General features: G+C 42.5%; 1 protein-coding gene across 5 annotated transcripts in view; it reads right to left on the minus strand.

Moving 5' to 3' along the window:
- The window catches only part of FAM13A (family with sequence similarity 13 member A), a 906,414-nt gene that overhangs the window by 171,431 nt on the left and 717,193 nt on the right, over window positions 1–17,790 (minus strand). For all 5 annotated transcript variants that reach the window (XM_078676111.1, XM_078676110.1, XM_078676109.1 and 2 more), the window contains one exon: window positions 7,315–7,465. In XM_078676111.1, the coding sequence (XP_078532237.1) occupies window positions 7,315–7,465 (151 nt within the window). The remainder of the gene's footprint in view (window positions 1–7,314; window positions 7,466–17,790) is intronic.

Genomic DNA, 17,790 nt, shown 5'->3' on the forward strand with positions numbered 1-17,790 from the left:
ATTCAGTTACTCACTTCACCGTCCTCATCTCTTTTCCTGCAACCACCTGTACTAACTAATTTAGAATAAGACTTTTTTACTGCGTTACTTTGGGCTGCCGTGTCCTCCAATTTTACCATATACCGCAAACAGAAAACTACTTGCCTGCAAAACCTATTTCCTGTATAAGGTTTGTCAGATAAGTACCTATTATAATGCAAAGGTTAAGGACAACATGCTTGGTGTGAACTGGGTGGGATATAACATGCAGGGACGTGATGTGTTGCCTTTATGTGTAATAACTTTTCCTGAACAACATGGCAGTAAATGCATTTCAAGTAGGGCTCCACTTTATTTTCATGTATCTGACATTTATGACATACCTTATAGGAACTGATGCACAATTTTACACAGCGAGACTTTTCATGTAGATGAGATAGCTTGCTGGCAAACATACAATATAAGAATATTTAATAAACAATGTTATGTGCAGTCAATTCGACATACTGACAGAGCAAACAGTTCAAAGCCTTGTACTAGTGGGCAGCAGGCGCCACAATGCAAATCTTAGGCGAGTCGACGAGCAAGGCCAAACGTCTGTGTTTTATTGAGCCAGGATTTTAGTAATATTCTATGGAGGTTTCCCCCCCCCAGAAGTTACTATATTCTAAATCAAATATTGGCAGTCTGGAACAGAGTGTCTGGCTTCGAGCCGGAAGTTGGTTGATGGGACCATTAAATGAGAAGGACCAACACTGAGTGTGTGTGCAAAGGGAGAATTGTATGCAAACAATAATTTTTTCTGTGGTTGAGCCTAAAGTAACTGAAGACTGTCATCTTGCTAGCCAAGCAAGCCTGTTTCTTTTGGTGGACCGCATTATGTTAAAATAAGGCTGCTTTGAATGGGATGCAATCTTCAAGTGGAGCCTAAAGGAAAAGAATCACTACTTAATGATATCACAGACTATGCTGCTGAAGGGGCTACTTATTCACTGACCAGGAGCACAAGTAGCCATATCCACACCGTAAGATGCCATGAGGTTACAGACAAGTGCCTGTTGGCTGTTTACTATAGACCAGAGTGTAGGCAGCGGTGGCACGAGGTGTAATTCTGAGTGGGGAGCAGGGTGTTTTATGGGTGATCAGAGGGCAGAATAATTAAGAGTTAAGCTAATGCTACAACAAGACGCCATAAAACCGCTAGGCACTTTGTGAAGCATCTACACCTCCGCGTAATTGTTTGCGCTTAATACATTTCTATAACATAACATACAATATATCTTTAGGAATGCAGCAGTTTGCTACTTGAAGGATTAAGACACCCGTTAAATTGAAGCAGGGATTACAGCGCCCCAACCCCAGCTAAAGCATAAAAGTGACCGAACCCTTAGAGCATCCCATACGGACCAAAGGTTTGCTTTAGTCACAGTCAACTTAGTTGCATGGGATAAACATAGGCAAAGTGTAGATCAAAAACTATTCGCTCATGCACATGGGGGAAGCTGTGTTGCTCTAAATGGAGTCCTGCTAAGGAGTGCTGGCAAAACCAATATCTCTGGTTTTAATCTGCAAATACGCGCAACAGTAGCGCATTAGCGTGAGACAAACAGGAGGAAGCCAGAAAGAACAGGAAGCAAGGACTATAGCTGTAAAGTAGTACCTCGTGAAGATGAGAAATTAATACTCCATTGGGCTGAGCTAATATGTGATTTACAAACCTCAAGCCAATGGCTGAAAGGCATGGTTAGAAAAAAACACTAGTGGCTGAAAGGGGTGGGGCTAGAGCTTACTCAATATATATTGTTAGTAATAGGTCTGTTTGACAGCTAAGCTGCCAAATTCCAGACATCAAAAGGGATAGGTTAGGAAACAACCGTAAGCTAAAAAGCTCAGACGTAATTAATGTTCTTATGATTACATACGCACAGACACACATCACGTGATGGGGCAATAGCATATTGTAGACTAACTGAGTTTCCGATATTAAAATAACGCACACTGAAGGAGAAGCATAAAAGAAAATAATGGTTTTGTGACCACTGTATGTCCAACTCCTAATACGATCTCAAACATATTGGGGTACGGATGGGTTTATTTTGAGAGCAAAAGTCTAAAATCACTAACCAAAAAAAAAAAACTACATTAATCACTAACCATCAGCCCTGGAGCAGCATCTACTCGACATAAAGGGCTGCAACACCTAGTAAGGAATGCTTTGAGCTACATAAGTTCAACCACAATACAATTCAATAGTGGTAGATGGAGACAGGTGGGGGAGACTGTGAAATAGGACATAGAAGCAGAAGGTGAGGCAAGTGGGGGTGCAAACATACCACGAATCATGGGTTCTCCTGTATTCTTTTGGAATGTTGTAGCAGATAGTTCAAAAGAGGTCAGCGTTTTAAGACCAATGAGACAGACTACTCTGGGATCAATTCGTAGTTTGGAGCAAAAAGGCACAGATTTGCAAAATAAAAGCACTTTTAGCGATTGAAACAGATTAAGTTCTATAGAAAATAAGTTTTTTGCTTCCCATAATTTATCAAAAACATAAGCCAAGTGGGGTTATCGTAATCTTATTTTGGCCATTACTATTGTTCAAAATAGGTTTCATTCACAAATATATTTGTTAGGTCTGATGTGTGTTACCTTAAGAATTAGTTGCAAGAAAGCACTGTGGTGGCTTTGTGTACACAGATGTGGTTAGCTAGATTAGTGGGAAAAAATGAAATTGCTGCAAACAGGAAAATTAATAGTGGTTCGAAATGGTTGAGAAAGCAACATTTTAGCTTCGGTTTATACAAAATTCGAGTGCTTAAAAACAGGCAATGTAAAATATGTTTATATTAGCAATAGAGTAAATCTCTCTCACATTTAATGCTTCATAAAGGCTGAAAAAGTGCATCCATTGATACCAACTGTCTAATGTCCAGACCGCAAACAAGTGAGATTGAAAGTTACTAACTTTAAAAAGTAAGACCTAGGGGTACTGGTATGGTAATACTGTCTGGTCAGAAAAAAATAATTATCTAGATTATTCATGATGTTTTCTCTGGCAGCAGCACAGATAGGAGGAGGGCAGTTATTAACCCACATGGATTATTAGGTTTGGCTGCTGGTTCTGAAATGATGCCTCACCTTGAGGGCAGAGGAGTACTCCGGCTCATATGTATGCAAAGGTCTGATTCCCGAAACCACAGAACTCCAGAGACGCTCTCAACCATGGGATACTTTCTGCAAAAATTCCATTACACATGGAGCAGAGTGTAGATATCAGTAAACACTTAAAGACTCCTTTCAATTATGTACTCTAACTCAAGATTCGATTGAGGGTACATGGGATCAAAAGGAAGAGGGCATTATATGGTCAAGTACTACATTTATAATGCCACTTGCTAGATTAAATTCACACAAATTCTAAACCTGTAAAATGGGTTTCTACTCTGTACACTATCGGTGACCCTGTTGACGCATGACAAGGGATGGGTTTCGCGAAGTGTCCAGTTATGTTTCCACACTACCACAGTGTGCTCCCGATCTCACCTCTTTGAGGGAAAAACTTTAATGTTCCTGTTTACCACCTAAACGGACAGCACACACCTGGGGTGGGGGTGGAAAGGTAAAATAAGATCTCCGGCTAGAGCGCCAGCAGCAGAGGGCACCAAATATGCCTGATAGCCTGTGATGAGAAAGGTAGCAGAGTGGCGCTGCTTCTAGAAGGGCAAACAAGCCTTCCCCTGGCACCATCCCAGGCAAAGTGAACAGGGAAGAAAATAGTGACAATGACTATGGGAAACGGGGATAGAGAACTTACCCTGTGCTGTAAGGGCTGAGAGGGATTCTCAGGTAGGAGTATGTCCTCCCTTGTATGAGCATTAATCCACAAAAATACTCCACGAGGGGTAAGATGAACCAAAGAAAGGTACAATAGGGAAGCTACTCTGAGAACTCATGAGTTGGTACCCACTAAGGAGTGGGGAAGGAAAGAATTCCTTTTGTTTTAATTACCCTCACACACCCTAGTGGTGTAATGCTTCATCATCTGGTCACCCGGACGCCTAGAAGTCATAGTGGGCTCGACAGTATTTCAGGGAGCTCTTAGAGAGATTTTTGGCCAGGGGGAGTTAAAGATTAAAAACTGGCTGACAGGTCCCAGTATCCATTTATTGGTGCATCTGTCAGGGATATTAAAAAGGTCAGTGTGAGTGTTATGGTCCTATGAACATAATGCCAACATATTTCAGTCCTGTAGAGGCCAGAACGGTTCTGGACTTTCTTCACTGCAGTGAGACGAGTCCTCCCTGGATAAAGCAGAGGAAAGGTGAGGGGGTGCCCTATCTTGCTTTTATGTAAGGGCAGAAAGCTGCTCCTTAGAAATGAGTAAACAGATTATTTATCTGATTAAAACAGTTTTTTCTCCATCCCTCTTTGGGAGAGAAGTTGTGTCACTGGGGACCACAGGAGGTAAAAGGGTAGCCCTTTAGTCAAACTTGCATCAAGGGTCCTGCCCTGCCGTGCAACCTAGTAGGTCTGCGCCCCCGGGCTTGCGAGAAAACAGTGAGAAATGGATGTTTTGAACACTAAACGTGTAGGGTGGGCGACAATAATTAACGCAATACAGCACAGTTCTTGGAAAAATAAACAGCAATATCTTTATAAACGTGTTTTGCCCTCCCACAGTGACGTTGGGATGGCTAGCTTACACACAAAGCTTTCTGTGATGGTAGCTTCATACAGTGGGCTTATTCTGCACTGTAGAACACTGGGAATGCCGCATGAAAACAATAATAACACAGTAGAAAGTTTCCATACCGAAAGGCTTAGGAAGTGTTTTAAAAAGAGAGGACGCTATGTTCTCAAAGCACTGCGATGGCCACCAGAACACTATAAGAAGCTTTTGTTTCTTTCTAGGAGCGTCAAGTAATGTACGATGGCTGCTGACACTATAATTCCACATGGGCTGTTTCATAAAACAATGCAGGCCTACGTACTATGAGCAGAGCAGAGTACAACTCAAAGGTTCATCTGACCGGTACATTAACAAGTACGACAATATATTGATGAAGATTTACACTTGTTCTCCTGTCCATGTATTTTAACACCTTTACTTGTATTTTAGATCGGACTTTGAGACTGATCTAGCTGTCTCGCCAGCCTTGTGTGCTCCAAAAAAAATATAATAAAAATACACTCATAGGTATACAAAATGGGTTTTGCGACCAGCCAGCATCAAGTGGCAGTGATATTTTTCACTTCTGCCCACCACAGCATATAGCGGGGGGACAAGTCAGTCCACTCCAGCCACTGGTTCACTTCAATGTGAGTGACTTCACTTGGCTTGTATTTGCAAACAACCGGTACATCGGTGCCAAGGTGGAAATGCCAACTCGACTGTCATCTCTGCCTTCATTTCATTCTTTTATTTTTGTGATGGGCTATTTCTTTAACATACATATACACATTATCTTCCAGGGGTATTCTAACTGTGAGGTCACCCCGTGGAGGCTGTGGCTTAGTTTTTAGAGGGGTGCACTTCCACATCTAAGAAGCTTGTAAGCTCTAACCTTTTAGTGGATCAAGTGTGGAAAAAGCCGAACTGCGCAACTCTTTGGAAAGAAGCCCAAACCAACCAAAACCCAATTATTGCGAAAGGTTCATTGGCAACATTGTGTTGGGTAGGCTGGAGACCCGCAGTGCAGTGGCCGGCAGGAAGGCAGAGCTGCAGGAATCGAAAGGGTTGTGGCACTACAGAGGGGGGGGTGCTGCAGGAACCTGGAGAGATGTAGCAATGCAAGCGGGTAGTAGTGACTAGTGTAGTAGCTAGGAGTGGGGAAAACCAGAAGAATAGTCCATTCCTATACCCCTCGTGCCCCAGGGCAATCGCCAAGGTGCAATCCATTTGAATAAACTTCCTTGCCCTATACATCAACCATTCTCCCCAAAATGTAATCCCTGCCAGCATGATAATTTGAGGGCCCGTCCACCCACCCTGTCATAAACAATTTGCTGAAGGTGCTCGGCCTTACAACGTTTAAAGACCACTGGTTTACACCGTAGATTTTTAAAACCTTTTTATCACATGTAATGCCCAGTTCATAGTTGCAAAAATGAACACTAATCACAGGCTTGCTTAGGCTAGGCCTATTTGACTTTTTAAAAATAGGTCTGGCTTCCACAGTGTTGAAGTTTGGAGCTGCTTTAAATGAAATACTTGCCTAATTCTTGTTATATATCCGACATAAGGAGAGAAATGCTGTTGACCCTGCTGTCGTCGATCCCGTGACATGCAAGTTACACATATTTTGAGCAGGATCGTTAACCCACCAATCTATCAACGCGTCTATCCGGAATATCTCCATTGATGCCCGTCAGCATACCCAACTCTGTTTCACCGGATCTAGGTTACACAGGATATATAAGTTAAAATCAGGGCTCAAACAGCCGGCCACGTTTGCCCAGACTGCGAAAGTTCAAATACAGCGCCTGAATGTTGTTCAGCATCTGTGAAGACAGAGGGGGGGGGGGGGGGGGTGCTTTTCTTAAGTGATGCGGAACAACCAAACGAAAATAGAAAGGGAGGGTGCGGGGGTAAAGTACGTTTCTTTTTCTTTATAATCAATTCTAAAAATAAAAAAAAAGTCGCCACTTCCAAAACAGCAGATGGGTGCAGAGGAGGGGGAGGGGCGAGCCAACGCACAGACCCTTGTTGTTAACTGCTGACATGTATTTGTGCTGACAAGTGTGTCCGGTAGGGTGGCACCTGATCCACAAGTCACGCTGCCAAGCCTGCCTCGCTTGTGTAGCGGGGAGTGGTAAGAAGAACTGACCAGGATGGGCGGAAGCCCCTTTTAAAACAATGGGGTACTTAGCTCATTGTATTGGAAAACGCATTATTTATGAAGAACCAATCTTGCCATGGTTTTTTTTTCCTGCAGCCTCGCGGTACTTACGAATACAATCCTGCAGTTGGAGGCCAGCTCGCCAGCTTACTAACCGTGGGCACACTGTGTCGGTTTCTAGCGCACAAGAGCCAGGATTTGTGCAGGAACTGGTTGGGCTTTTTATCGTTTCTGCAAGCTTTATATCGTTTTAACGTAACATAATCGACAATATGAAGCAGCCATTCTGACTCACAAAATAATATTTAACCCATAATTGATGTAACACAGCCTCTGTGATTCGAAAATGTACGTATTACCTAAACTGCACTCACTGCACCACCGCGTTCAGCCGGGATTCGAACAAGTAAGGGGCATGCAAGGTGCATCTGCAGGAGGAAGGGCCATAAACCACTCGAGTTAATGCCCCGTTTCGAGAAAGCTTCTACAATCTTACCTTCCCAGTTGGTGTCTCCAGAGAGAGAGGTCAAGTCGAGCCGCGGCACCTCGTGGGCGAAGCTCTCTCCCGCGGGCACCTCCGCTTCTTGGCCCCTCTGCGGCCGGGCCTCTCCGCCGCCCTGGTGCTCCGGAATCTTCATGCTGGAGACCTGCAAGAGAAGCCAAGAGCCAGGCTTAGAAAGGCGGCAGGCGCTAGAAACCACCGAGCAGCCCTCCGCAAAGTTCAAAGCCACAACAACAAGGCCTGTTGCTCCCAGTCCGCGAGTGCCAGCCCCCTGGCCAGTGACTCACGCGGCTAATGAGGAATGCGAAAACATCCGCCCCTCGGCCCTCCTCGACCCCGGCTCCTTGAGAGGGGGCGGCCTGCCGGGGGACGGGGTATTGATCAGCCGCGGTCCCGGGGGGACGCAGGCGTTTGCTGGGAATAACAGCGCCACAAGTCGCACGGCTTGCGTTGCTAAGGCGATGCTGGCAGCACAGCAAGCGGGAGCCGCCAGGCCGAGCGCCCGACGGCTGGCATCAATCGCAGCGCTAAGCTGAGCTGTGCTGGGCGCTGCGCGGTGCCCCGGGCTTCATCCACCCCTCCTGCAGACTGCGGGGCCCCGGCCTCGCAGCCGGGAGAAACGCAAGCCGTGGCCAAGTGCCAGGAAACAATATGCCAACAGACGTGAAGGCCTTCATGCGGCTTTACACGTCACTGAAAGCATGCATTCTGTGTGCTGTTTTTGCATGACGGATAGTTTACCTTTCTTTGCCCAACCAATGTTTAAGTGCGCGCAATCACCTGGTTCAATTGTACATGTTTAAGTGATAGCAGTGAGGCCAAAAGTTGTGCATTTTGAACAACGTGCAGTAGTCCTCTGATAAATAAATAAAACGTATTCCAAGTTTACATCGAATAAAAGGTGAGTACAAAAATGCTGCGCCAGTCTGGATACCCAATTACAATCTTCCGGTATCAACGGAAACAGAACAATAACATACAATTATTGTCAATTGCCAAGGGCTACACGGACCGTTATTTGACGCTGACCTCGTGAGTCGGAGGATACTTAAGTCAATTGACAGTAATCAACCCTCACGATAAATACACAGGAGATATTGTCTCAGACAATCAACACGCGGCTAATGCGCACACACTGACTACTGTTTGCCGCTACATGCTGGGCTCTGTGGGCGTGGCACAGACGCGCCGACTGAAGCAGCGATCACGTGTATTTACCCGTGTTATGCGAGATCAAGGGAACTGTGGCCAATGGCTTCATGGTTCACGCGCTGTTGCCCATTAGCAGATGTATGCAGCCAGACTTGCAGCAGGGCACAAGTCCTAAAACAAGCACTTGCAATGCAATAGGTCGCATTAGGAAAGTTTGAGCTATTGGTATTGTAAATGACACATGTTTTAATTATGTATTGTTTTAGAAAATAGCGAAATTATTAGCTTTGTCATTTACAATGCCAATAGTTATAACTTTTGCAAATGGGACATCTATAGCATTTGTAATGCAATATGTGTTGTATTTACGTGACTTACATGTATTGATATTACAAATAACAATGGCTTTTACTTTTTTTCAATAATTAATACTTAAATAAAAGTTATTGTAATTTATAATGGCAATAGCTTAAAGTTTTGTAAATAACTTTTGAGAAGATTATGTTCAGTGTATTTTGTTGTGACGAAAATCCAAGAATAGAAGTGAAATATTAACATCTTTTTGTTAAATTTGTAATAAAGCTTGAAACATTGAGAGAACATATTTGAACCAGTTGTTGTTGAATGGTTGAATTTGAATTTAAAATATTTGTTAAGCGCAACGTTCACCATGCGGTTTCTTGGCGCTGTGGAGGCAAATATAGCAGTAAAACAGAAGACAAATAGGGTAAAAGGGAAAAAAAGAACAAATTACATTGGGAAGGCTTGAGTAAAAAGAAGGGTCTTAAGATCTTTACGAAAAGAGGAATAGTGTGTGGCCAAACGCAAGTGATCGGGGAGGGAGTTCCAAAAGGAGGGTGCCAAGACAGAAAAGTTGGCTCCGCCCCATTTCTTGCGTCTATACCGAGGAACCTGGAGGAGTGATTGAGTAGATGACCGCAGCTCACGGGCAGGGATATACTCTTTTAATTGGGAAGAGATGAAGGCAGGGGCAGTCCCTTGGCGAGCCTGGAAGACCATACAACCAGTCTTAAAGAGAGATCGCTCCTTGACAGGTAGCCAATGTAGTGCTTTCAGTAAGGGGGTAGAGTGGTGAGAGCGGGGGAGGCCATAAATCAGTCTGGCCGCCTGGTTTTGGACCAGCTGGAGCTTCCGCAGACTATACGCCGGGATGCCGTTGTAGAGGGCATTAGCGTAGTCCAGCCGGGAGACAACCAGAGCGGACATGATTAACTTAAGTGCAGAAGGAGAAAAGAAACGAGAAACAGAGCGGATAGTTCGGAGTACAAAAAAACAGGAAGAGACCACCAAACTAATTTGTGAATGGAGGTTGAGTTGATTGTTAAGTTTGATGCCCAGAGTTTTAACTGAGGAAGAAGGTGTGGGAGGGGATCCCAAGGAAGAAGGCCAAAAAAATGAAGTCCAGGGACTGGAGGAACCACCTGTAAGGACCAGTTCTGTTTTATCAGGGTTCAACTTCAGATGGTTGTGGTTCATCCAGTCCCTGATGAAGATCATGATAGAATGGAAATTAGACATAGAATGAGGGGAGGAGGACAGGTTAAAGATAAGCTGGAGGTCATCTGCATAATTAAACACAGTGACCTCCAGCTGTTGAAGGGCAAAAATCAAAGGATAGATGTAGAGATTAAACAGAAGGGGAGAAAGAGAAGAACCCTGAGGGACACCACAAGTGACTTTAAGTTGAGTGGCCGAGAAGTCCCCCAACCAAACCGCCTGGGTACGGTCCCTCAGGAAGGACGATAGCCAAACCAGGGCTGAGCCCTCGACCCCCGCCGCTCCGACACGGGACAGTAAGATGGAATGGTCCACCGTGTCGAAGGCGGCGGAAAGATCGAGGAGCACCAGAGCCTGGTTGTTATTTTGGTCCATGCCTTCCCTGAGATGGTTCAGGACCGATACCACGACGGACTCGGTGGAGTGCCTGGGCCGAAAGCCAGCCTGGCGAGACGCAAGACCACCATTGGCTTCCACATGGGCACTGAGGACCGATGTTACGTGTCGCTCTAGTTACACAGATTGATGCTGTGGTGGCGCTGAGTGATGTTGTGATGGTGAACGAGTGATGCTGTGGCGTTCAGTGATGCTGTAGTAGCGCATAGTGATGTTGTGGTGCCCCTGAGTGGTGCGGAGTGATGCTGTATGCTATGCTATGTTTTTTTGCAATCCTATCCTATGTTTTGTTATGCTATGCTATGTTTTGCTATTCTATGCTTTGAATTGTTATGCTATGCTGTGTTTTTTTGCTATCCTATCCTATGTTTTGTTTTGTTATGCTATGCTATGTTTTGCTATTCTATGCTTTGAATTGTTATGCTATGCTGTGTTTTGTTATGCTATGCTCTTTTTTGTTATGCTATGTTATGCTATGCTATGTTTTGTTATGCTATGCTATGTTTTGTTGTGTTTTATTATGCTACGTTTTGTTATGCTATGCTATGTTTTGTTGTGCTTGGTATGCTATGTTTTGCTATGCTATTATATGTTTTGTTTTGCTATGCTATGTTTTGTTGTGTTTTGTTAAGCTATGCTATGTTTAGTTGTGTTTTGCTATGTTTTGTTATGCTATGTGTTGTGTTTTGTTATGCTGTTTTGTTTTGCTATCCTATGCTTTGTTTAGCTATCCTATGCTTTATTTTGTTATGCTATGCTATGTTTTGTTTTATGAGGGTGTGTGAGGATGAGGGGGTGTGAGGGCGAGGGGGTGTGAGGGTGATGAGGTGGGTGAGGAGGTGTGTGAGGGTGAGGGGTTGAGGGTGTGTGGGTGTTAGAGGGTGTGAGGGTGAGAGGGTGTGCGAGGGTTAGAGGGTGTGAGGGTGAGAGGGTGAGTGAGGGTGAGAGGGTGAGTGAGGGTGAGTGAGTGAGGGTGAGAGGGTGAGTGAGGGTGAGAGGGTGTGTGAGGGTGAGAGGGTGAGAGGGTGTGTGAGGGTGAGAGGGTGTGTGAGGGTGAGAGGGTGTGTGAGGGTGAGGGTGGGTGAGGGGGTGTGAGGGTGGGTGTGAGGGGGTGTAAGGGTGTGGGGGTGTGAGTGTTGTGAGGGTGAGGGGGTTGTGAGGGTGAGTGAGGGTGTGTGATGGTGGGTGAGGGGGTGAGAGGGGGTGAGAGGGTGTGTGAGGGTGAGTGAGGGTGAAGGTGGGTGAGGGTGAGGGTGGGTGAGGGGGTGTGAGGGTGAGGGGGTGTGAGGGTGATGGGGTGTGAGAGTGAGGGTGTGTGAGAGTGAGGGGGTGTGAGAGTGAGGGGGTGTGAGAGTGAGGGGGTGTGAGGAGGAGGGTGAGGGTGAAGAGGAGGGTGAGGGTGTGAGGGGTGTGAGGGTGTGAGGGGGTGAGAGGGTCGTGAGGGTGAGTGGGGGTGGGTGAGGGTGTGTGTGAGGGTGAGGGGGTGTGAGGGTGTGGGGTTGTGAGGGTGAGCGAGGGTTGTGAGGGGTGAGGGTGTGATTAGTTTAAGAGCCATTCATTAGCTTATAATTCCCCCTAGGATTGTTTTTTCCTATTTTTCTCATTTTTTGATTGTTATGTTTGTTCTAATGTTGTTTGTGATGTATTCTTAGTTTTTTGTAATGTTTGATGCAAGAATTTTTCTTTTTGTACTGTGTAAAGAATTTGTTTTTCATGTATGTACAAAGTATATATAGGTGTGTAAATAATTAATGTATTGTTGTTTTCTGCCATATAGCTTGTCATAACTTGTAAAAGATAAAAAACATTGACACTAAGTAGGATGTCGAGGGTGATCACAATAAATTGATCTCTTCCCTCTTAATAAGCTTGTGGAGATTTTGTGGTTCGGGCAATTTGTGTTATATAAAGTACTTGAAACAGACACTTTGTTTGTAGGAGCTCAATTCTTTATTGTTGTTTCTTTGTATTTGACTGAACGATGGTAGATGTTGCATTCATGACTGTAGGCATCAGGTAATTCGACTGTATATGACATACTGAATTTGTCTACTGTATTCATGTATGCGATTAATATATACAACTGGATACCCTGGAATATGTTATACTAGTAAGCTTTATTGTAGTTAAGTAACTTAGTAACCACCAGATATGTTTGTTACTGATTGCCTCATATATACATGATGGAATGGAATGTGTACCTCAACAAAACAAAAAAACTCAATAAAATCCGTGTTAAAAAAAAACCTAGAAACCTCAGCACTCCAGTGTAAGTTGCCAATAATTTTTTTAATTTTGATGCAGAGTTACATATACGCCAATGCGTTTCGGTGCTAACTTGCACCTTTGTCACGACGCTGGTCACATTAACACCAACCATTTTGTATACTGTTTTTCTTTCTTTTTGTCAATGCGGGTGTTCAATACACATTAACATGGACAGAGGACTTCAACATACTATAAATTCTTGGCGGCCATATTGGAACAGTTAAATACTAGTAAGAAAACAAAACGAATTCGTTGTGTTGTAACAGCATTGGTAAATTACAGCAACCTTAATTTATCTAAGGCATATAAATCTTAACCATAGTACATCAAATGGCATAAAAACGTAATGTATCAAACTTCGATTCAATATCATTGATACCGTACACCTATTGCTTGTGTTTTTCATTTAGTACACATCAGGCTCCACTAGTTCCAGTATACACACCAGGCTCCACTAGTTCCAGTGTGGCACTCTATATAGCGTAATCAGCACCAAAGGTACCTTTTGACAAGCAAATTGCAGAAAATGATAGCGTTTTACAGCCAGAATAACCAATGCACAATTAATTAATCAATCGAAATTAAAATTTAAATGCACGTCTAAATACTTAAATACTTATTGTGTGGTTTCACAATGATGTCATAATTCCGCACCCAGTGGGTACAGATTTTGCTGTGGGTTATAATACTCAATACAGCCCCTGTGGGCTAAAACTTATAACAATCAAAACAAAAGATTACCATTCAACCACACTGGATGCATCGTGCTTCTCTTTTTTCTCATTGCTCAACACTATTTATCTAAGTAGAGATAAACCTGCTCTCCACTAAGCTGCATTCCCTATTAGCTGTTATCGTTATGCTCCATTAGGTTGTCGTCCTCCTGTAAGTAAACACAGACAGTGGCATAGCAAGGTCAGGTGGTGCCCAGTGCGGAACATTTCTTGTCACCCCCGGCTGGACAAAATGGCAGAAATATGTGTTTAAAACACATATTTTTGCCATTTTGTCACACCCCCCTGAGTGATGACAACCGGGGTGGTCCGCACCCACCTCACCCCCTTTCCTACGCCCGTGAACACAGAACAAAGATCTGATTACGACATATCTATCACATACCAGAACACTACATCAAAGACCTACTGTAAAAACACTAATCTATACTAATACTTTGTTGCAGTTTTGCTAGCATCTCTGTTTCAGTTTGTTGGTAACCTTCCTCAGTGCTGCAAATATGTCCCACTCTAAGCAGCTCACCGTACAGTATGCTTTGTTTTCAGGTGTGTGGGTGGAAGCTGTTAGCGTGCAAAATGTTGTTACCCGCAGGGGGGTTTCTATACAATATGGTAACCAGTTTAGACAGTAGAAAAAAGGAAGGTCCCTTGGTGGACGAAACGCTCTTAAACTAATCTATGTGCTCTTCACACAGATTGCGTATTAGAATTTACACTTAATTTAAACACCATTAGTTTGAATTGTAGTTCCTCTAAAAAACACGTTCTAGTAGAAGCTGAAAGATTGTAACCAAGAGCGAAGGCAGGCCCCTTCCTTTCCTTACCATCAAACCTACCTTTCCTGTTCTCTTAGATTTGGTTACAGAGCAGATGTATATATGCACCATTGGGATGAAACAGTGGGAGGCATGTACATGAAAGATGTGGTACAGCCTATGTATTAGAATGATAGAATTATAAGTGGTTGTGACAAAACTGTATAAACTAGAAAAGGAGACAAGATCCCTTAAGAATGTTTTAAGTTAACGAAGTTTGCACCCAGGTGAATGTGCAGTTGGAATATGTTTATATAATCATGTCTAATTAGAAATGTCTAGCATGGGACAGTTATAGATTGCCCTGTTTTATAAAACAATTATTCAATTGTGTCTGTCTACAGGAACGAAAGTGGCAACCAACCAGTGCCCGTAAAAAGAGAGACATATATAACTGTCTTGATAAAGATGGACTATCATATATAAACCATCGAAACACGTTGACGCCTCATTGTATACAATCAAGGGAAACAGCCTATCCTTTAGATATGAAATATTGAGCATATCAGGGAAAAGCTAGGAATTAGTGTTAACCCGGATGTGTGATTCCATGACCAAGAATAGTGTCTGTCTTTTGTCTCTCTTTGTGGTCTAGTGCCTATTAGCATTTAGCTTGTGTAATTTAAGTACAGTATTGTCCAGGTTTAACCTTTTATAAAAAGTTGCTGTTATATGTAAATGCAATATTATTGTATATGTTTTTAATGGAAATGAATTTTTAGTATTGATTGTTATAATGTTTAGGACGTTGATTTTAACAAAAAAATGAAGAAATCATAGTATCTACTCATCTTGTAACTAATGGTGTTGGAATTAAGTGTAAATTCTAATACATGGGCTGCAATCTGTGTGAAGAGCACATAGATTCGTTTAAGAGTGTTTCGTCCACCAAGGGACCTCCCTTTTTTCTACTGTCTAAAAGTACTCTAATCCCCTGGTCTGGTTAAAGGGGTCTCTCTCGTATATTTATACACATAACCATTTTAGAGCCCTTGGCTTCCAAGTGTACATCCAAACAAATAATTTCACGGTTACTGATCTCACAGGTGAAATCCAGATTTAAGGAGTTGTCATTGATCCTATTCACTAAGGCTCTAGCTGTTGTTTTGCTACACTTCCAAAGTGCAAAGACGTTGTCTATGTGCCTTACCCATAAAACTATGGGCTCCACACAATCATTGATCTCGGGACCATGGAGCACCTTCATCTCCCACCAGCCCATATGCAAATTAGCAAAGCTGGGGGCGAAGCAGGTGCCCATCGAAGTTCTCTGCAGCTGCTGAAAAATGTCACTGTTAAGCCAGAAGATATTGTACTGCAGACACCATTCCATTATCTTGAGAATCATCACATTATGTTTATAGAACTTCATGGCTCTAGATCTCAGGAAATGTGTGGCCCTTTGGTCATCTTTATGTCTGATGCTGGTATAGAGGGAGGTCAAGTCTAAAGCCATCATCAACATATCATCCTCCCATACCACATTAAAGAGGAACTCTGTGGTGTCTTTTATGTATGATGGCGGATTAAGTACAATGGGTTGTAAAAACCAATCAATATATGTAGAGGTGTTCTCAAACAGACCATCAATGGCTGCTACTATAGGTCTCCCAGGGGTCTGGTATTATCTTTGTGAATTTTAGGAATAAGGTAGAACACTGGAACTACCGGTGACTCCTTACTCAAAAACGTCTGTTCATCCCAATTCAGGAGATTTTAATTCCTCCATTCAAGCAGTTGTTTAAAGAACATCTCCTTCACTCTCTCATACTCTGTTCTACCCACACGTATATAGCTCTGTCTGTCATTCAATTGCGAATAAGCCTCTCACATATACATATTCTTGTCCCAGAGGACAACATTGCCACCTTTGTCAGAGAGTCTAACCACACAATTCTCAACATTGCTCCATTTTTTTAGGACTTGTCTAAACATTTTATCTTGTCAATCGACTGCCCTTGTTTTCACATGTACCTTCTTCTGTATTCTTTTAATTTCATTAGCCAACAAATCAGAAAAAACATCAATGCCATCATTCATTATAGGTGGAATAAATTTCGATTCTAAAATCAGTATTACCACCTTCACTGATATTGATACCAGCAGTTTCCAGAGTCGTTCTTACATTAAATGCATTGTCTCCCTCATTTATATCTGTGTCCCCTAGGGAAAGGAGTCCCCCAAACCTGTGTAACGGTAGGTAAAACATTGGACTTCCGAGGGATTAAATTAACTATTACTACTCCAGTCTGTTTAACAACAGTAAAAACTGTCACTTTGGAGGGGTTAGAATTACTAATCAGACTCCAGTCTGTGCAGCAGTGGTGAATACGTTGGACTTCAGAGGGGTGAAATGTACTAATCCCACTCCAGTCTAAGAAACAGGACCGAAAGTACTTCAATTCAAACACATTAAATATTTGACTAACCATGTTAATTTAGAACAAATATAAAACCCTTAATGTGAACATTAATAATTAACTCTCCACGAAAATAAATATATAAAATAAAAAACAATACAACAATAAAACAATTTAGATTATTAAACAATTTAAAACACAATTATCAATGGCAAAAATAATTTTTTATTATTTAATTAAATTCCCACACTACACAACTATAAACCTAGTAGCCCACACTTAAAATATAACTAAAATAAGCACAACACAACTTACATAATTGATAATCAATTAAATAATTACGTAATTACTTACCCTAAACCCCTACGCACATAGCAACTTGCTACTACACTATAAATTACTATTAGCAATTAAATAACAAATTATGTATCACTTAAAATTCCAAACTATAATTAAACATATTAACAATTATACAAATAACACACACAATTCATATATATGAACTGAAACACATTCAGATGATTAAAATAAACGATGGGCTATATGCATCAACACAATTTCCCAGACACAGAATGGGCAAAACCCATCTGGCCCATATTTTTTACAACAATATTATTGAAAACGATATTAAGAACAACAATATTCTCAACAATGAAATTAATTACCAGGAAAAAAAGTATATTCCTGACAAAGATATTTCTGCATACAAAATGTTTGTATCCCAATATTTCTTTCTGATATTTCTGTATCCCAATATTTACAACTCAGCATTTTGTCAAAATACCTCGTACTACTCAGCCCCTCTTTTCCACCTCCCTTGCCACCCAACCCTTTCCCAGTCTTGCTGCTGCCCATCATCCCTTTGATGAATTTGCTGAAGGTCAACTGCTGGCCAAAGGGCGACAGATGGAGGAGACCCCATAAATCCAAGGGGCACACAACATGTTACCAAATCTGTGTCCTTACTTCAGCATGGGTTGTGCTTTCTTTTCACAGAACCGATGTCACTCCCCGACTAAACCACTGCTTTTACTTGCAGGGAAAGAAACCACCCAGTCCTGTCAGCAGCAAAGGCTTTGCATCCTACTATAGTTTTCAAATCACACATGCCAAAAAGCGCAACAAAGGCCAGTGTTCACATTTAAAGGAACACCTAATACCTTAATTCAAAGAAGTGTAAGTAATGCAGATTATTACTATTAGTAAAGGTTTTACTTCCTAGCACAC

Source organism: Lissotriton helveticus, chromosome 2_1 (assembly GCF_964261635.1).
Source record: "Lissotriton helveticus chromosome 2_1, aLisHel1.1, whole genome shotgun sequence".
In the NCBI taxonomy this organism is placed as follows: Eukaryota; Metazoa; Chordata; class Amphibia; order Caudata; family Salamandridae; genus Lissotriton; species Lissotriton helveticus.